Below are 20778 nucleotides of genomic sequence, written 5' to 3'. Positions count from 1 at the left end.
TGTAAAACAGATTTCTAAGACTATGTTGTAACCTAAGAAAAGCTACCATTCAAAGGCCTCGTGTAATAATAGGTAAAACAGGTGACAAACCTATCCTTCAAATGTCATCTCTGTAACTGTGTGGTTTGTCAGAATGGTCTTCAATATTCAACATGTCCTACTCACCCTTATTTTTATTTCCTTTGTTCTAATTAAGTAGTAGGAATAGTATGCTTCTTGCTGCCCATGGATCCAGATTCTACCATATCTAACGTATACTTTTGGAAAGGTTTCTCTTAAAATATTGTTGGCTCTTTCTGTTATAGGTTTATTGTTACTTAAATTTACCTTAATATTAAAACTTTTAAACTGATGGTGCTAGAGGCATCTTTTTCCACCTAAATCACTTCAGTAAGAAATAACTTAGGAATCTCTACCAAACCTGAGTGAAGATATATTTAATTTTAAAAGCCACAAAATATAGTTGTAGCTATAAGCTATAATAGGTCTTACAACTTTATTAATTCCCTTATTAGGTATCATGGTTAGAGGAATCAGCAAAGAATATGAAAGTGTAAATTGATAAAAACTGCTTTAATATTGCTACAAAAGTTCCCCAATCAACAGCAAACAATAGAAATGTTTATCCTAGGACCAGATATGGCTTCCTGGGAAGCTGGTTCCTATAAGGCAGCTGGTCTTTACAGTTCTTCCTAGGCTTAGAGTGACAAGAAGTCAGTCATTTCTACCCTCTTAAAGGAGGAAGGTAAGTACAGGCAGAATGAACTGTTTTAGCTAATACCATAATACTCTCTAATATCAGTATTAAGCCTATGGACTTAGTAAAGCTTTTATTTTGCTTCTATATCTTCAGACCCTTCAGTGTCCTTGACCTACTGATTATACCTTTGTGAATTCCAGTATTTACTAGGTGACCTGTATTACTAGTCACGAGTGTTGGCATTGCCTGTGGTGCTGCTGCTGTTCTTAAATCTACTGATACTCCCTGGGCAAACGTCTTTGACAATTGTCATTTCTGGCCTAGATCATCACGCTGAACCCTACTAGTCCCTCTTTCTATCCATGTAGAAATACTGCAGCTGTCCTAAACAGAATGTGTCATTTTCATTACCACACAACCCTCTCACTTTATACCCTCTAAAAGCAACCTAGGTGAAAACTATTCTGCTTCAGCCTGTGTTGAGATTACAGGTGTGAACCACCATACCTGGCTTGTATAAAGGATGTTACTTGCAATCATGTTGAATTGTTTAATGAAACTGAATTAAAAAAAATCCAGAAAAACCTTCATGTTTGAATGTATTCTGTTCTTACAAAACCACTAACTAGTAACTGTGTTTATTGTTACTGCCGCTGTCTGTAGTCAGTGAGAAGTGCTACGCTTCATTAGCTGGGTCGCAGCAGCATAAACCACTGCATTCTAGGGTTTCATAGAGAAACTAGAGATAAATGACAGCTGTGTCAGGTTTAATTACAAATAAGAAAAGGGTCACCATGTGACTACATCTCTTCATTGTCCTGAATCTCCCCAACTCCCAGGTCCTCTCTAACCTTGGTAAATATCAATATCATAGTTGGTTAGGTCAAAACCTGACCTTGATTTGGTCAAAGACACTCTTCAAATATGTTGATTATAATTCAGAGATACAAACCTAGCACCTCTATAATGTTAAAATAAAAACAAAACAAACAAGAACTTGATTTTTAAAAACCCCAACACTCATAGCTGCCTGATCTTGAACATTTCCCTTTAACGGATATTCTCATATTCACAGGAGGCCATCTGGACTAAATTCAAAATGAACCCATTACTCATTTCCTCTCCGGCTCTTCTTGTGGCTTTTCTTAGACCTGAAATGAGATAATAAACCATTAAATTAAGGAGCAAACAAGGAAGCCAGACATTCATAGTATGCTGACACTGATGAATAGAGATGATACAAACATTAGATGCACTCTGTGTGTTTTGCTGACAGCCTCCCACTTTTGCCTTCCCAGTGCTGGGATTACAGGTGTTTATCACCTTACCCAGCACAAATTTACTTGTGTGTGTGTGTGTGTGTGTGTGTGTGTTGCATGCCTGCAAATGTGCACATGCGCTTGAGTGCATACACATGTAGAGGCTGGAATCTGACCCTTGTGTCTTCCTTGAGTGCTCTTTTGAAGCAGGATGTGCTGCTTAGTTTTTATTTTATCAACTTGACACACTCAGTCAGCTGGGAAAAGGAATCTCAATTGAGGATTTCTCTACATTAGACTGGCCTTGGCCATGTCTGAGAGGTTGTCTTGAATAATGTTGGAGGGCCTAGTCCACTGAGGGCAGCACCATCACAAGGTAGTTGGGTCTAGGCTGTGTAAAACTAGCCAGAGCTCAAGGAAGTAAGCAGCTTTCCACCATGGTTTCTGCTTGAATCCCTACCCTGACTTCCCTCGATCACAGACTGTTACCTGGAAGTATAATTTGAAATAAACCTATTGCTTTGGGTCATGCTGTTTATCACAGTAACAGAAAACAAGACAGATCTCATAATGTAAACTACAGCTCAAAATGAAGCTAGTCGGGACAACCAGCGTGTTTTGAGAGTCCTGTTCAGAGTGCGGGGTCAAGGCAGTGGAAACCCCGGCCTAGCTCTAAGAGGTTCTGAGATCTGGACCCTTGCACAGCAAGCATCTTCTCTTGAGCCACTGAGTCCTATCAGGAGACTTTTTGTTTTTGCTTTTAATGGTTCTGAATAATACTATGAGCCAAGGATGATTATTTAGAATTTGCCACCAAATAACTGCTTCATAGGGTAAGAATGTACCTAATGGGGTACATGGCCCACAACGTTCTAATAAATATCAATTAAAAATGACTTGTTCAAGGACTCAACTGTTAAGTTTTAAAAGTTAGTTCTTGGGCTAGAGATGGCCCAGTGGTTAAGAGCAGGACCGAAGTTCAGTTCTCAGTACCCACACTGGGTGGCTCACAAAAAATATATATGCAATTACTGGGGCTTCTATACTTTTGGCCTCCACTGGCATCTTAAGTGTATGCAGATAAACACATATACACAATTAAAAATAAAAAAGCCCAGAACCACTGAGACTACCATTCAAAGTTTTAATTCCAAGAAGTGAAACAAGGTGCAAAGAAATTGGCAGGGGAGGAGGGGAGCCTATTTTATCCTGTAATGAACTACCAATACCCACATCAAAACAAAATTCCCCATCTTTATATTTAAAACTTTAACTATTGAATAAAGATTTAAATGTTTGCATGTGCACATGTGGAAGCCAGAGGTAAACAGAGTGTCTTCCTAACTCATTCTCCACTTAATTTTTTGAGACAGTCTCACTGAACTTGAAGCTGGCTGATTGGCTAAACTGGCTGGCTAGCAAATTCAATAAGTCTTTCTGCCGCTCCAGCACTACGATTTCAGGCGCTTTTAACACAGGTGTTAATGGGTTGAATTCCAATTCTCATGCTTGCATCCGAAGCACTTTACCCAATGAGCCACCTTCCCAGCCCAAAATTAAATTCTTACAGTAGAGGTTTAACCCGTACCTTTCAGGAGACTTTGAGTGACTCCTGTGTCTGTGACTACGGTGGTGACCTAGGGAAGAAAAGGTCATTGGATGAGAGTTTTTGTTTTCCCATTTGTAGGCTATTTATTCTCACCTCCCCCAATTCCTTTCACTCACTAGGCTTTGTTGGCCTAGTCTGAGGACACCACTCACTATTACACCTCTTGGTTGTTAGTTGTGGCAGGGAATGCAGTAGTGAAATCATATATCCAGAGCATTATGGCTAATTTCACAAAACATTACCTCAGGCTTTGACTGATATTATACTAGGTCTTATTTCTGCAATTCTGGGTAAAAACAAAACCAAACAACTGTAATCCCCTCACTAGAGTCTAATGAGTACTCTCACTTTGAATTCCATGCCCATCTCCTTTCCTGTTAGGTAGTAGTGCCGTTATGTATTTGTGTTGGAGTCTTAATGCTCCTTTTAGATTTCTTTACTAAGACAAGCAGGAAAGAGCCCAAATATTATACCTGGGGATTTAGAGCGGGATCTGTGTCGTCTGTCTCGGGACCTACTTCGATGGCGTCGTGGACTCTTGCTCCTATGTCTTTCTCGGCGGGGAGAAGGGCTATGGAAAAAACAGCCAGCTCAGCACGTTCCCTTCTCAGAACCCTCTTGTTAGAAATGACTCAGGACCTACCTTCTCCTTTTGGGGGATCTACTTCGCCTGTGGGAAGAGGAAGAGCAGGTTAGTGCACTGGATCTTGTAAATCACAAAAATAAACATAAAATTTACTTGTTCTTTTATTTTTTTTTAAAGAGGGGAGGAGTGCCAGGGACTGAACAATGGCCGCTGACCTGATTCTTTCTTGTATCTATGTCTTAAATGTAGTACATGTCAACTTCTAACACTCTAGCCGTGCAATTTAGTTTTACCAGGGGGAGAATAACAAATATACACATACGAGAAAAACACTTGCAGAAAAGATCTGTTGTGTCTTGTACTGTGTCACCATCTTCAAAACATAACCAACTTAACCTACTGGAGAATGGGAGGTACAGAGAAGCTGTACTAGCCATCCTTATTAAGGTTACTCTACTCTCTGGGAAATACATAATCACAACAGGTGAGCAAAGAAACGTAACTCAATTGTATATCCAAGCCCAGCTTAATTTACTGACCACTAGCCAAGATTAAAGAAATGGCCTTTTCCCTCTGCCAGTGAGGTTTTATGGGTGATGATGATTCAGTAGGAACAAGGAAACAGATACCCTGGTAAGCATCTCTACAGGCTAATCCTTTTCTTTCCCTGGAAGTCAGCTTCCTAGGCTGTAGTGCTCCAGCCCTACCTCCTGGGAGACCGACTCCGACTCCTCCTGTAGCGCAGTGCAGGAGAGCGCCGTGGCTTGTCCAAGTCTCGGTAGCTTCTTCGTCGGTGATCAGGTGATGGTACTCTTTCCAGCTTGAAACAAGATGGATGAGTATTGGCTTTTACTAAAGGAAGTCACGCAAGAACACAGCTAAGGTTCCCTCCCTATTCTGTTCCAATGGACATCTTTTAAGTGACTCTACAATTGTGATTTGACTACATAGAAGGGTAGTCTTAGTGACAAAAAGAATACCAGGCAGGGCGGTGGTGGCGCACGCCTTTAATCCCAGCACTCGGGAGACAGAGGCAGGCGGATCTCTGATTTCAAGGTCAAGTTGGTCTACAAAACAAGTTCTAGGACAATAAGGGCTACAAAGAGAATCCATTCCATCTTGAAAAAACGGGGGAAAAAAGGCTTATTTCCTTAAACTGGATTTCCAGTGTTGGGTATCTTACAATAACCTATAAGCTCCCTTCCAGGGGAATCTAACACCTCTGGTCTCTGAGGGCACCTGCCTTCATGTGCGCATACCCGGACACATACACAGAAATATAAATAAGACAGATAAAGAGAGAACAAAGAATGGAGCAAAAATAGGAAAGCCACTACTGAAGAAGAGCAGAAGAGACATTTGCTGTTCTAAGTATCAAGAAGTTGGTCAAGACGTACTGTGAAGCTATACAGTTGGGGCAGGGTCCTATTTGTACACATTTGCCAGCAGAAGAAAATGATCATAGATGAATGACAACTTGGAATTGTGCCAAAGATAGCAGTGCAGTGGAGGAAAAGAGAGATTAAAAAAATAAAATACCACAAGGGACAGGAATAGATAATTCCAAGTTAAGGAAAAATAGATACTGTTTCACCGATAGAAAACCTGACCTGAGGCTAACTTCTTAGTTTTGGAGGCGTCTCTGGAAAGCTAGACTGAAAGGCAGGTGCTGCTGTGTGCATCAAGGTCACCATTTCCTTTTATTCCCCCCCCCCCTTTTTATCCTTTTGGTTTTTTGAGACAGGGTTTCTCTCTGTAACAGCACTGGCTGTCCTGGAACTCACTTTGTAGACCAGGCTGGCTTCAAACTCACTGAGATCTGCCTGCCTCTGCTTCTCAAGTACTGGGATTAAGGGAGTGCACCACCACCACCACCACCACCTGCCCTTCTGGCCCTTTCTAGGCATGTTTCCTAGAATTTAATTACAAATGCTCTAGAGCTCTTTTACTATAAGCTACTTCACATTATTAATGGCTGCCTGATAATCAAGTTAGCAATCTGACCCCTCAGTCACTGACAGCTGGGAACTTGTTTTCGAGCTTTTCAGCTCCATGATTATAGTTCTGACAAAACATGGCTCTACAGCAGCTAACTTCCCTCTAGAGTATGTTCAAGCCTTTCCCCCTAAATATAACAGCTACCATACATTTGCAATTATGTGGAAATATACTCTTAAGAGCTTACACAGCCGTGTTCAGAGAAAAGTACTATTACCTTCGAGACTGGATTCAATCCCTCACTCAATGGGGGAATCATGACTGTTAAGCTCATACCACTGCTATGACAGAGCTGAGGCATTCAAGCCAAGAGATATTTTACTCTAAAGGTCATTATAATAAGAAGATAAACTCTCCTTTTTTTGTGCACAGGGCTGTGATCCTAGCACCCCTGAGGCAGATCTGAAATGTCTGTCTAGCCTCATCCATACAATAGGGCCCTCCTTCTCCAAAAGGATTTATTTCATGAATAATAATTCATTTCATGAAGGATTGAAAGAGGCGGGTGGTGGTGGTGCGTGCCTTTGATCCCAGCACTTGGGAGGCAGAGGCAGGTGAACTTCTGTTGAGTTTGAGGCCAGCCTGATCTACAGAGTGAGTGTCAGGACAGCCAGAGCTACATAGAGAAACCCTGTCTAGAAAAACAAACAAAACAAAAAATTTAATAATAAAAGGTTATCATTAATTTAAAACTTAAAGCTTGAAAACTAAGGGCTATTTCCTTCCTTGCTAGCCATTAACGCTCTCATATGCCTCACCTTCTCATCTTCCTCTTCCTCCTCCTCACTGGACTCCACGTCATCCATGTCCTCTTCGAGAGCGCTAACTCGAGGCTCCAGCTGCTCAGCTTCCTCCAGTACATAGCGTTTCTACAGAGAACACAGTAGAAGTTGAGTCACTGCTGTCTCCTCCAGGTCCTGATGGTAACACTGAGCTTCTGGGGTTGAGAGACAGGCTCTGAAGCAACAGCTCAGGTACAGTAAGTAGTACTGCACCTCAAGATTTCCCTCAGGAGCTACTATCCCTGGCACGTATATGCTCTTTTACGTTCCACTACAAACAAACAATGCCGACAGAACAAGCTCATTTTCAATTGGTTCTATTTCCTGTGGTCTTATAAGGTCACTGGAATGTCAATCAGTATCTATGTGGTCAAAAATGTTAACCTCAGGGCTGGAGAGATAATTTAGCAATTAAGAACACTTGCTGCACCTGGAGAGGACCAGAGTTCAGTTCTCAATATCTATCTACATGGTGCCTTACCAGCTCCAGAGGATCCATCCAATGTCCTCTTCTGGCATTCTCTGGTAGAAAGTGAGAACTGAATCTCAAAAATTGTCCTCTAGCCCTTACATGCCTTGGTGCGCACTCTACTAATAATAATTAGTAAAAATAAAATTAATTAAAAAAAGATGTTTTAATTTTATAAAGACAAATTAGTTAATTTGTGTGATACATGTACATAAATTTACGAATATCGGTGCCCATGCTTACTCGTGGAAGGCCAGAACAGGACCGTGGGTATCTTTCGTTGCTCTCCATCTTGCTGCACGGACACAGTCTTTCCCTGAACTGGAAGCTTGCCATTTGGCTACGCTATCTGGAGAGGAAGTTCTCTGCCTGCCAAGCTTGGGTAGTGGGCACTTTTTACATTGGTGTTGGTATTGGTATTTGAACTGAGTCCTCATGTTTACAGAACAAGCACTCTTAAGCATTGAGCCATTTTCCTAGCACAGACTTGTTTTGTTTTTTGGTATTCTTTGTTTGTTTGTTTTCATTGTTTTTTGTTTTTTTGGTTTTTCGAGACAGGGTTTCTCTGTAGCTTTGGAGCCTGTCCTGGAACTAGCTCTTGTAGACCAGGCTGGTCTCGAACTCACAGAGATCCGCCTGCCTCTGCCTCCCGAGTGCTGGGATTAAAGGCGTGCGCCACCGCCGCCCGGCTGTTTTCATTGTTTTTGAAACAGGGTTTCACAAGGAAGGCTTGGTTGTCCTAGAACTACATAAGGATAGCCCCAAATTTACAGATTGCTTCCCAAGTTCTGCGATTAAAGGCCGTGCCACAATCTTTTCAGTGGAGGCTTTTTTTCTTTCAATATTTAAAAACTTTATCTGTGAGTGTGAGCACGTATGCCAAAGCAGAGGACCACCTTGTGTGTCATGGTTTGCCTTCCACTTTGTTTAATGCAGGGTCTTCTTCACTGCCGTGTATGCCAAATTAGCTCTTGTGTGAACTCCTGGCAGTTATCCTTTCTGTCTTCCATCTCCCTAGTGGCCTGCTAGGATCACTGCTGCAAATGCTCGCTCTGTATGTGAGTTCTGAGGATCTGTACTCAGGGTGTGAGACTTGTGCAGCAAGTGTTTTACCCACTAAGCCACTTTCTCAGCCCTAAGGTTTTCCCCTTTTTCTTTTTTTGTAGCTAAGACTTCCCATGTAGTCACTGGCTGTCTGGAACTCAACGTCTCCTTGCTTCAGCCACTGGAATACTAGTGATTACAGACATGCGCCATCCTAGTCAACTTGCCTTTTCTGACATACAATGAAAACTGTATTTTAAAAGTATATTTAAAGTATAAAACTTTTTCAAGAGAGGGTTTCTCTGTGTAACAGTCCTGGCTGTCCTGGAATTCGCTTTGTAGATCAGAGTTGGCCTCAAACTCATGGAGATCCGCCTGCCTCTGCCTCCCAAATGCAAGGATTAAAGGCGTGCACCACCACCGCCCGGCAAAATTTAAGTTTCATTATAAAAATAGACACTTGAAATTTTCACTACAATCAAGAAAGTAAAATCTCTTCCATGCCTTTAAATTGTCCTGTAGGTCTAGTTTAGAGATGTAAGGGAGGAACAGGTGGAGACAGTCACAAATATGACTCACTTAGCTTTTCCTTTAGTTAAGACATTAGCTGAAGCACGAATAATAAAAACCCAGAGACGGATATTGGGGTTCAACCTGAAGATCAGAAAAGCAAAGCAGTCAGCCACTGGCTTTTATCTCTACCTAAGACCAAAAATGCACGAGATCCTGTCTCCACAAACCTTGAAGACTACACCCCACTGAGTTCCTGTCTCTTCTCCCTTACATTCCTTCTCCACTCAGCCATATCACTCCGGTCCCAACCTCCGTAGTGCTGGGATCACCTGTGTGTGAGCTGTTTCTCTTTTAGACAAATTCAATTTTGATAGCCCAGGGTGACCTTAACTAACAGAGATCCACCTGGATGTGTTTCCTGAGTCCTGGGATTAAAGTTGTGTGTCACCACTCCCTGGCCTGTACAGCTGACTAGTGTGGCTGCTTTGCCCTCTGATCTTCAGGAAAGCTTTACTTATTAAAACACAAATAATCTACCACTACATTGAACAGAATGATTTTTGAGCAGAATGATTTCTTGATTCCTTCTTTCATTGTCTCACTATGTAACCCTGGCTAGCTTGGAACTTTCTATGTAGATAAAGCTGGCTTTAAACTCGTAAGAGAATTGCCTGCCTCTGCCTCCTAAGTGCTGGGGCTGAAGGAATGCACCACCACACCTGGCACATTTTCCTTTGAGTCAAGCTCCCCACCCCTGCTTTTTTTCTTTTCAACAGGAATTTCCCATTTTATAGATTGGGTTCTATAATAATACAAGAACTTAGGTTAAATCCTTATCCAATCAACTCTCCACTACAGCACATTTCATTTAAGGTTATCCACCATATTTTTTTTTTCTCTTTAAAACTAAAAATGCAGTCTTAGCCAGACATGGTAGTGCAAGCCTATAATCCCAGCACTTGAAGACTGGCAAGAGGACAACAACGTTTATATAATCAGTTCTAGGCCAGTTGTTGGTATATGGTCAAGACTATCAGAAAAACAAAACAAAGCAAGAACACCCAGCCACCTCACAATCCTGAAGGGTGCTTCATGGATAGTCATCACGGTATGTGAGGCAGGATGATAAACAAGATGTTTAAGGGATTGAACACTCACATTCTTTTTTCTGTTTCATAGCCTAAGCTCACCAGTTTGAGAAACGTACTCCAGCTATAAGACCTGTGATAATATATCTTGAAGAAGAAACGTTCTCTCTAGCTATTCACTTCCAACGTCCTGCCCCGAAACATTCTCTGCTTTTATCTCATTCCCTCTCCTGTACAAAGTGTGATAGAAGGACTTTTTAAGAAAACCCTCCAGTGTTTTTTAGTATGTACTCGTGTTTGTGTGGGAGGTAAAAGGTGACTCTATAGTAGACCCATGCCTCATACCTGTAGCCGGGGCAAGATGATATCACAGACTCTCTCACTGTGCAGAAGTTCATCGATGAACTCATCCACGTGCATCAGTTCAAACTCTGGAAGGCAAAACGAATAGTTCAAACAACCTGGAAATGACAGACCTAGTTACCCAAAAAGTCAAAAAATCATGAAATTTTCCATGAAGCTCCCTACATGCCACACCTCTTTATTTACTTATTTTGGAGATGGGGACTGAACCCGGGGCCCTGTGCTTACCTAGCCAGTGCTCTGCCACTGAGCTAAACCCCCAACCTCTTTAACATTTTTAATTCTATTTATTATTTATTTACTGCGTATGCATGCTCTTGCACAGTACATGTGGGGAGGTTAGAGGAAATCTGAGTCATTCTCTCCTTCCATCATCTGGGTCCCAGGCTTAAGTCAGACTTGACAGGAGGTGTCGCCCAATCAAGCCTCTTTAGAAGCAAGGAACTAAGAGATGAATAAGGCTGTTCCAAAGTAATAAAAGATCAGCTATGGGTATAGTTCAGTGCTAAGGTGTTTGCCTTGTATATATGAAGTTCTAGGTTCAATTCCTATCAAACACCACAAAGCAAAACAAAACATAAAAACTGGAGACACAAACATTAAAGTAAACACAAATAGTCTTGAATTATGTAAGATAACACTGAATAGATAAGTCAAGATTATATAACCAAAGTTAATACTAATCAGTCATTTAGTTGTAATTTCTCCCATTAACCTAAATGTCCCTGAACATATATTTCTATTTTAGGGGTCCGTGGTGTGGCCCAGCAGATAAAAGCACTCGCCACACAAGCCTGATCATCTGAGTTTGATCCCAGGAACCCACAGTGAGAAAATAGGCCCAATTCTTAGATTTATCTTTTGACTTCGACACATGCACCATAGCACGTGTGCTTATTACAAACACAAACACAGACACACACAAGAAATAAAATATTAAAACAAAGAATATTTCTTTTTTCATAGCACAAAAATGACATGTGTTTTAGAATCCTTACTGATATCATCTTAGTTTTCTAGTTCTCAACAACAAGTGACTTTGCATACCTCTATCACCCTACTTAAAGGAAGTCCAGTTGTGTCCATTCGGGAAGGTACAGGGATGCTGCCTAACATATTGTCATGTACAGGACTACCATAGAGCAAAGAATTACCTAGCCTAAAATGTCAAGGCTTTGAGAAATCCCACCGTAGTTTACCACAATATAAGGAACTCGTTCAAAAATGACCACAGTCATATCCACAGTCATGTTCACCATGTTGCTTCCAGTCCCTGGCATAACATCTGGCATATCATCAATTCTCAATACACATGAGTTCAGTGAAGAAATATGATAAACAAGTTTAAAGTGCAATACAAATTGAGAAGGCCTAAGACAAAACGACTAAATCTGAAACGATCTTAAGTCTGAAACTTTTTGAACGTAGACATGAAACTCACTACGTTTTGGATTTTGAAGTATTTGAGGATTCTGAATAGGGATGTCATCTGAGAGTTTATACAACTATTGCAAAATCTAAAATGCACTGAAACCCACAACACTCTGGCTCTAAGTCATTTTGAATAAGGGATATTCAACTTATATTAAATTTTCAATCGTCCATATTCCTAAGAAGAAAGGTGTGTCTCCAATTAAGAGGTTCTGTTTGAATTAACACAAACCCTTCCTTAACATAGAAGGTGTATCTCTGAGGGCAAGGCCTGGAGCTCAGTGGCAGAACACAGATCTCACATGCATGATGAGGTTCAGTTCTCCAATATGCACCCCCCTCCAAATAAAGACAGGCATGGTCATGCACACCTGTAATTCCCATATTCAGGAGGCGGAGACCAGAGAATCAGAAGTTTGAAGTCCTCCTTAGCTACACTGTGTTGAAGGTCCACTTGGGCCATATGCCCTCAAGACAAGACAAAACAAAACCAGGATGTATGTATAAAACATATAGAGATGTCTCTCTCCTTGGATAAGCTTAGTATTTTCAGTGGAGTACCTACATGAACAACACAGGTCCATTTAGTCTACAAGGTATAACATCGAGTAGCCTACAGGGGAAAAAAGTGAAGCTGTGGTATTTGGAAAATGACTTTGGGCAGGCTAAGTCATGTTTTATAGAGAAACCAATTTGAAGTTTCTAGACCTTGTGGATGGAGTAGGTGTGGAAGGTCAATCTGACGTAAGTCAGTGTTTACCAGAAGCTGAGCAGGAAAGGGAGGCAGTCATGTGCCGAAGGGTTCAGGCTAACCAGATGCTATGGGTGCAGTGAGGGAGACGGAGGCAGCAATAATGCAGATGAAGAGGAACATTCGGTGTTTGTGAAAACGAGTGGAGACACAGGAGAATACAAGTGGCCGAGCAACAACAGTCTAGAGACTTGGTATCATACTCACCCCCATTTCGGTTCTGGCTTTTGATTTTTCGATAGTCATTGTATAAAGGCTCCAAGTACTTGTAACAATCAATTGCAGTTCCTGTCAGCCTCATGTAAAGTGCCCCCAACATCCGGACATACCTAACAGAGAGAGGACACTGAAACAACAGGCCAGCCTAAGACTTTCTGAGTTCTATAACTAGCTTTTCTCATGACAATATTAGATAAAAGCATTCTGGTTTGTTTTTCTTGTTATCAGATAATAAAGCCATAATTTCTGGGTGGCGGCGGTGCATACCTTTAATCCCAGCACTCGAGAGGCATAGGCAGGCAGATCTCTGTGAGTCTGAGGGCATCCTGGTCTACAGAGTGAGTTCCAGGACAGCCAGGGTTGTTAAACAGAGAAACCCTGTCTCGAAAAACAAAACAAAACCAACCAACCAAACAAACAAAAAGCCTTAATTTTGAAGGTAGCATAGAAGAGATGATGGCTAAAATATGGAAACCCAATGAATTTCCTAATCAATTACTAGCTGCGGAGATTGGTATATGTTGCTCAACTTTCAGATATATCATCTGTAAAACTTCACAGAATTTGCCCAAGATTCCAAAAATATAATAAATTTAACAACATAAAGTATTATATACATTTTATAACAATGTTAGAGCAAGCATATATTGCCACAAATGTAGGTTCTGGAAAAAGGTCAAAGTCATAGAAGTTAAAATTCTGATTTCGTACATTACTTTGACAGCAGATATGTAACTTGTTTTCTCAACTTCTATAATGGAGAAGCTATAGCCTAATTAACTGCCTTGGTGCCATAAACAAATGTAAGGGAACTATATTAGAAGGACACAAGCATGTGTTAAGTCCTTACAGCATAAGCTATTTTTCTAGTTATATTTTTGGTAATATTCCTTCTTTTTCCTTATCTCATGATTCTGATTCCTTACTCAAATCTCCATCTGAAATTCAAGCTTCATCGCGGAAGAGCAGTATATAAAGAATATGCATCCTGACACGAGTTGCACCTGCGGCCCAGCACTCGGGAGGCAGAGGACAGAGAACTGCCATAAATACAAGGCCTGTCAGGACACACAGTGAGGCACTATCTCAGTTAAAAAACAAACCCAGAGCCCTGCATTTGTTCTACTGTCAAGCTGTACCTCAGCCCCAGACCTGCCACTTAACTGTTGCCCATCCTTAGGCAAACCACTTACCATCTCTCTGGGCCTTGGGTTCTTCCCATGTAAAATGTCGTTATATTTTTAAAGCAATAGTGTGAACACAAAATGAATCACTTTATATAAAGCCCCTAAAACACATCATGGTATATCATCAGCTATTATACCTGGCTCCAAACTCCTAGAGAATGGATACTATGGAGCAGCTAATTTTCTTTACCATGCATCTGTAAGCTTGAAAAATTAAAGGTCACAGTCAACAGGTAGCAAAGTCTGGATAAGATACAGATCTAACCCGTTAACTAAAATCCTCTGTTGTATGACCCCCTCATCTATTGTCTACCAACATTTTTTTGAGATTGTGTGTGTGTGTGTGTGTGTACATGTACATATATTTGTGCATATTTATTTCATTTGTGAAAAGCTTTTGGGGGAAAGGGAAGCTACGGAGACTTATGAAAGTAGAAGGATGTTCAGAACCACAACAGTCAAAACATTAGTTCAAGGGCAAAAGCCTGCAATGACACACACAACACCCAGGCAGCTAACAAAGCCCAATTGTGAACCACTGAGAATTTTGTACTAGCCCACATTGTACTCACTTGAAATCTTCATTTTTTATGAACTCAACAATGATGTCTTTCTCAGGTTGGATCTGAAGCATCTTCAAGGTTAAACAGAGGAAAGGAGTTGGCTTTATGTTTCCACCATAGACACCACCCACAAACCTTAACTCCATGGCTTTGTCGACTACAAGTTCAGCTGAAATAACCAAACACAAATAGAGACATCTTAAATATAATATAGATCTTAGCTTTTCTTGGTTGGAAGGTGAAAACGGTTAAAGGTTAAGAGCTCCTAAATAGTCAGCAAGAATGTAATATTAGGAGAACAAGAGCGTATTGACAATGGTAATAAGGATGACTACCCGGAACTACCCCAATGAAGAAAGAAATACCCCTTATCCTAGCCCCCATCAATTGTTTGTAGTCCGTCAAGGAAGGGTGGGACTCGTGAGTCCCCAATCTTTATCAAACAAATCGTGGAGAAAAGCGCCTGTCATGACCCCGAGATGCTGCGCGGTGGTGCCGCACGCCTTTAAACGAGAGGCAGCGGCAGGTGGATCTCTGAGTTCGAGGCCAGCCTGGATGTCTCAAAGCACCTAAAGAAATCCTTCAGCATCAAGAGAAACCCTGCCAGATTTGTCTGTGTCCTGTATAGTGCAAGTCTAGGCGCAGAGCAGTTTATGAGAAGGGCTGACACGCTCTTTTCCAGTACTAGCACCCGAGACAGCAGCCGCAAGCCGAGACGCGGGTCGCGCGTGGTCACTCACCCGTAAGCCCAAAGCACTCTTCTTTCCAGTACTTTGATTCATAGATTCGCGTCCGAATGATCTTCTCCACCAGATACTGAGGGTTGGTGCCATGGATGCTGTGCGCATCCTTGACCGTACGGTTCGCCATTTTAGAACGCTTTCAATTCTATTTCCGTCGGCTTCTTCAACACGTCACATCCAGGTTTCAAAAAGACGTCGGAGGCTGAGGAAGCGCTTCGAACAGCAGAAAGCGAACAGCTAGAAACCGGAAACTGCGGGGCAGACCAATTCCCCGGGTCTGCGCACGGCTGGCGTCAGAGATGGCGGAAGTACGTCATGAGCCCTTGGTGGGCGTGGCGAGGTGGCTGGGAACGCCAATCGGAATCAGGCTGTGGGCGGGGTTACAGCTAGTGGCGCGAAAACTTTCCAGTCCTCCCTTGGCGCCTGCCGAGCTTACGTGGTGTTGCAGGCTGTGCACGGAGGAGACCAGCTCGGCCGTGCGAGCGCTGTGCAGCTCCCCGAGGATCTGATCAAGCGGTGGGAAGCGCACAAGAGTGGACAGACCTGGCAAGCTTCGGCGTGGTGAGTGCGGCTCCCGGCCTGCCGGGCGTTCTCCACAGTCTCACTGATTTCGTTCCCTACACGTGCACCGAGAGCCTGTTAAGTTGTTGGCACTGTCCTCAGCGGACAGACCCTTTTTGCCCCCACCGAGGTCCTGGGATACTTCCTGCTTTGCGGGAGACGGAAGCCCCTTGCGGAGAAGTGGGTGTGGCCTGCCCTCTGGCGCCTAAGAGTTTGGCTTTCCACGTGCCCTGCCTCCGGTAAACACTCGCCTTCTTTTCCCTGGAACGGGAGCTGACGCTGTTATCCGTTTTACCAACTAGTGATTGCGTCCAGAGAGACTTTCTGTAAGTTACCTCTTGTGACTTGGCGTCCCGGCCATCTCAGGACAACTCTCCAAATGGTGGGTTTTCAACCCAGTCACAGAAGAGAAGATCTAATAGCCCGCTTTCTACTTTGTAAGGGTCTAGCTCAGAGCCGAATGCCCTTATCTTATAACAATTGGAGAAAGTGGGGTTCCTAAGGCTTGAGATGTGAGATTCCTGCTAAGGATTAGTACGGGTAAAACTGCAGTGATAAGGCCATATTAGTTGTCCATAGAAGTCGAATGATTATACTTTCTTTTCCTATTTTGGTTTTTTTGAGACAGGATTTCACTGTTGCTCTGGCTGACCTGGAACTAACTGTAGACCAAGCTGGCCTCGAACTCAGAGATCTCCTTACTCTGCCTGCTGGGTGCTAGGATTAATGGCATGCACCACCACCGCCCGGCTAGAATTAGTTTTTTAAAAGCTGTATTAGAGGGCAATGTTTGGATGTTGGGAGAGTTCTGAATTCTGTGAAACTGATTTCAGTGTTTTGCATTGGATTGTGAATTACATAACTTCAAGAAAGTAGCATTATCAGATTTAGGATCACAGCCTGTGCCCTAACAAGCCAACTTCTGCCACTTGTCTGTCCTCAACATTCCAATTAAAAGAGCCAAATTAGGATCTGCAAATTGAAACATTCAATATTGCCACTTGACATTAAGCTAGAACCCAGGAAATCAGGTTGGAAGGAGAAAACCTGCTTCTGTCAGTTGTCCTCTGCCTCCGCATGTGTGCTGTGGCACTGGGTACACCACACACTCACAGAGGCACAAAATTTATATTAAAAATTCTTTCTTTTGAGACAGTGTTTCTCTGTATAACAGGCCTGAGTGATCTGGAACTCACTTTTAGACCAGGCTGGCCTCGAAGAGATTCATCTGTTGCTGCCTCCTGGATGCTGGGCTTAAAAGTGTGTGCCTGCTGCCACCTAACAAAAAAAAATTTTTTTTTTCTCCCAAAACAGGGTTTCTCTGTGTAACTTTGTACCCTGTCCTGCAACTCATCTCTGTAGCCCAGGCTGGCCTCGAACTCACAGAAATCCTCCTGCCTCTGCCTCCCAAGTGCTGGGATTAAAGGCGTGCGCCACTACAACCCACTAATAAATGTTTTAAAGGCCAAGTTAATAGTGAAAAGCAGAAAAAAGATTTCTTCAGTATTGCCACATTGGAGAGATAGGGAGATCCAGTGACTCAATCCTGTCTCATTCCATAGTCTCAATCCTGATGTGAGGGTGAGGTTTAAAAGACAAGAAACTGGGCGGTGGTAGCACACACCTTTAATCCCAGCACTTGGGAGACAGAGGCAGGCGGATCTCTGTGAGTTCGAGGCCAGCCTGGGATACAAGAGCTAGTTCCAGGACAGGCTCCAAAGAAACCCTGCCTCAAATAACGAAAACAAAACAGGCGGGAGATGTACCTTAACTAAGCAGTCTGCCAAAGGTTCCCTCCCCACCATTTGTCTCTGACAAGTTCCTGCTCCTGTTTCCCCTGGCTTCAGTCTTCCACAGGGTGGAATTCCTGGGGTAACTCAAATTTTAGGATAGACGTGGTTTGTCATGCATTACTTTCCCACCTTATTACTGATAATCTTAGAACAGTGCTTAGCACATAGGCTTCCAGTGCTAATGGTTGAATTGAAAAGATACTATTGTCTCCATTTTGTGGGTGAGGAAATTGAAGCTAGTGGACTTGTCATTGGGAAGCCTAACTTATTATACTAAGCTGGCAGAAGTATGTTCTGACATTATGCTGTCTATTTTCACACTTACATATAGGGTAAGGTAGTTTAGGAACAGTCAGTGGCATCTGGCTGTTCTAAATTAAGAGTTACGGCGTATTATTGGTAAAATTGGGCCTGTTGTTACCGTACCAAGGTAACACCTACCTTTGATTGGCAAATACTTACTGAGCATCTACTATGAATATTATGTATATTGTTCTGGGATTATTTTTAAGAATTAAGTGAGATACATATGTCAAGAGTTTTGGCTCAGCTTTTTAGTGAGGTTTCTTTGTGCATTTGTCTTGGGTGTGGCTTCTGTTCTAGGTGCTGTGCATATTTCAGATTTCTGGTGTCTGTGACTTCAAGACCTTGCAGCAGGTATCTCCAGAAGTCAAACCCTTCTTTTGGCCAAGCCAGGCCTGGCTTTGCAGTTGTTTACCATTCCTTTGCTGACGGTGATGAGGTGGCGGGTGGCGGGTGAAGCGGAGCAGTTCATTGAACTGTGTATTACTACGTCAACTCGTGACTATGCATACGTCATTCCTCAGTTCTGGGGAAAGAAAAGCCACCATAAGCACAGCCGATAGCAGGCCTTTTGTACGTTCGCCGTCTAATTTGGCATCTTTTCATTTTGTGAGATTTCCTACACTTTGTGTGTGCATGTGTTTGTCAAAACACATTTCTATGACAAAATATTCAGAAAACCTAAAACACGGAAAGATTTATTTTGGCTCACAATCTCAGACATTCTGTCTAGGGTCCCTAACATTCTAACAGAAGAAAGGACAAGATAAAACACCCCAAAGACTTGCCCCGAAGAACCTACTCCTTCTGCATAAGTCCTCTTTTATATATCTTCTGTTTTTGTTGTTTTAACCTGTATAAGTGTTTGCCCACTTGTATGCACCAAGTGCGTAGAAGAGCCTGTTGGATCCCTTTGAACTGGACTTAAAAGTGGTTTTTAGCTGGCTCATGGGTGCTGGGAACTGAACTCAGGTTTTCTACAGGAGCAGCAGTTGCTCTTACCACTGAGCCCTCTCTCCATCCCCCATTTCCTGGATTGTAAAAGACTTCAGAGTTCCTATCACCTCCCAATAGCCCATCGAATCCTGAACCTGCCAAGAGGTCAGCTTCTCTAGGAGGCAGTCGGTTTCCAACATAGCAGGTGACCTTTGGGGAGATTTCAGTTCCGAGCCACAACAGTGATGTTGTATTAATAATTGGATTAATTTTATTGCTATATACTACTAATGGGAACATTTTGGTTTGTGTCTTTTCATGATGTGTATGTATTTCTGATATATAAATGAATTACTGAGTCATAGAGTAGACATATGTCCAAGAATTTACAAAAAAAAGGGTTTTTTTGTGGATTTTTATTGTTTTTGAGGCTTTGTTTTTGAGGCAAGGCCTCAGTGTGTCACCCTGGCTGCCCTGAAACTCTATATAGATCAGGCTGGCCTTGAACTCAGATTCGCCTATCTCTGCTTCCCAACTGCTAGGGTTAAAGGGCCATCATGCCTAAATGCTGACCACTTTAAATGCCATTCATCTTAAAGTTAGATCATTTGAGGAGTATATAAGTTTTGATGGAAAATAGTAATTTGTTACAAATCACTCAATGATATTCCTATTTTATTTAAATGAGTACTTGCTGAATATTACAATTTACTTGAGTCTTTGCTTTATATTTCAGGGACATTTGCATGACTTCGTTGTAGAAAGCTGGGAGAAGTTAGATTATTTCTGACAATTGTGTGTTGTGTCATCCATTAAAAAGAATATATATTGAAAGTAAGTGTTAAGATTTTTCTTAAACATTTGTATGGATTCAAGCACGTTCACTAATTTTTACCAAAAGGTAAAAAAGTACAAATTCAATTTTATTTTTCTCTTGAGCAAGTCCTTAATTTATGTTTGCTCGCCCCTTCCCTACCCCAACACCACCCTCCCTCTTTACTCCTAACCCATCACCATCCTAAACCATCCACCCACCTAAACTATTGAAATCCAACACCATATCTAACCCCTCTTAATAATTAGTTACGAGAAGTATACCTACCTCCATAAAAATGCTCATTAATAAAACTCTGAGAAACACTATTCTCAGAAATAAACTTAGGTCCTCATACTTCCATGACAAGTACTTACCAACTGAGCTAGGTCTCGAGCTCCTGATTTTTTTTTTTATTTTATGTACGTGAAATGACACACTTGATAAGATCTGTCACCGCTCCCTCACATGCTGCTTTTGCATATTTATCCCTCTATCCCTGGTAACCCCTCATTCGAGTCCATTTTATCAGTGTCTCCTGATTATTTAATATTCAGTTATTCGGTTCAAATCCTTACTAAGCCCTTTCTCCCTGAATCTTAAGGCCTGGCCCTCTAACTTCCGGTGGTTCCTTTAGGCCCTTCGCATCGTTGGTTATAGATTGCTGCATTTCTTACCCCTCTGAATTTAGATATTTGTTCACACCTGTTGTACTTTGTTCGAAGTACTTTTTTTCTTTTTGGTTTTTCGAAACAGGGTTTCTCTGTGTGGCCTTGCTTGTCCTAGCTTGATGACATTTCTTTTGTGGAAAAAGTCAATCTTGTTGGAAATTAAATACAGGCAATTTAGTATATTTTATGTAGATATTGCTTATTATGCTTTAATTAATTTCACCCAGGGAAATTGGGGCCTGATATTTAAGAAAATAGGTTGTGAATGCTTACAAGTACTTACCTACTAGCCAGGTTGGGGCAGTACACACCTTTAATCGCAGCTCTTGAAAGGCAGAAGCAGACAGCTCTCTTATGAATTTGACCCCCTGGTCGACAGTGAGTTCCGGGATTGT

General features: G+C 42.0%; 1 protein-coding gene across 1 annotated transcript; it reads right to left on the bottom strand.

Annotated features, from left to right (window-relative positions):
• Window positions 1-558: 558 nt before the first annotated feature.
• On the bottom strand, window positions 559-15574 carry Prpf38a (pre-mRNA processing factor 38A). The gene is made up of 10 exons (XM_038335230.2): window positions 15303-15574; window positions 14572-14731; window positions 12801-12922; window positions 10394-10479; window positions 6911-7021; window positions 4862-4974; window positions 4212-4238; window positions 4042-4139; window positions 3548-3596; window positions 559-1851 (listed from the first exon to the last, which is right to left on the bottom strand). Exons 1-10 carry the CDS (start codon window positions 15430-15432, stop codon window positions 1809-1811), a joined length of 939 nt encoding a protein of 312 aa, XP_038191158.1. The 5' UTR covers window positions 15433-15574; the 3' UTR covers window positions 559-1808.
• Window positions 15575-20778: the final 5204 nt, after the last annotated feature.

The sequence above is a fragment of the Arvicola amphibius genome, chromosome 6 (assembly GCF_903992535.2).
Source record: "Arvicola amphibius chromosome 6, mArvAmp1.2, whole genome shotgun sequence".
NCBI lineage: Eukaryota > Metazoa > Chordata > Mammalia > Rodentia > Cricetidae > Arvicola > Arvicola amphibius.
This window is presented reverse-complemented; position numbering and strand designations above follow the sequence as displayed.

Coding starts and splice junctions, on each gene's coding strand:
- Prpf38a (XM_038335230.2), bottom strand. CDS start 15,432: ATGGCGAACCGTACGGTCAAGGATGCGCACAGCATCCATGGCACCAAC. Junction 4,975..6,910: donor AGGAAGAGGAAGATGAGAAG/GTGAGGCATATG, acceptor TCTTGTTTCAAG/CTGGAAAGAGTACCATCACC. Junction 4,140..4,211: donor AGATCCCCCAAAAGGAGAAG/GTAGGTCCTGAG, acceptor TTTTTTCCATAG/CCCTTCTCCCCGCCGAGAAA.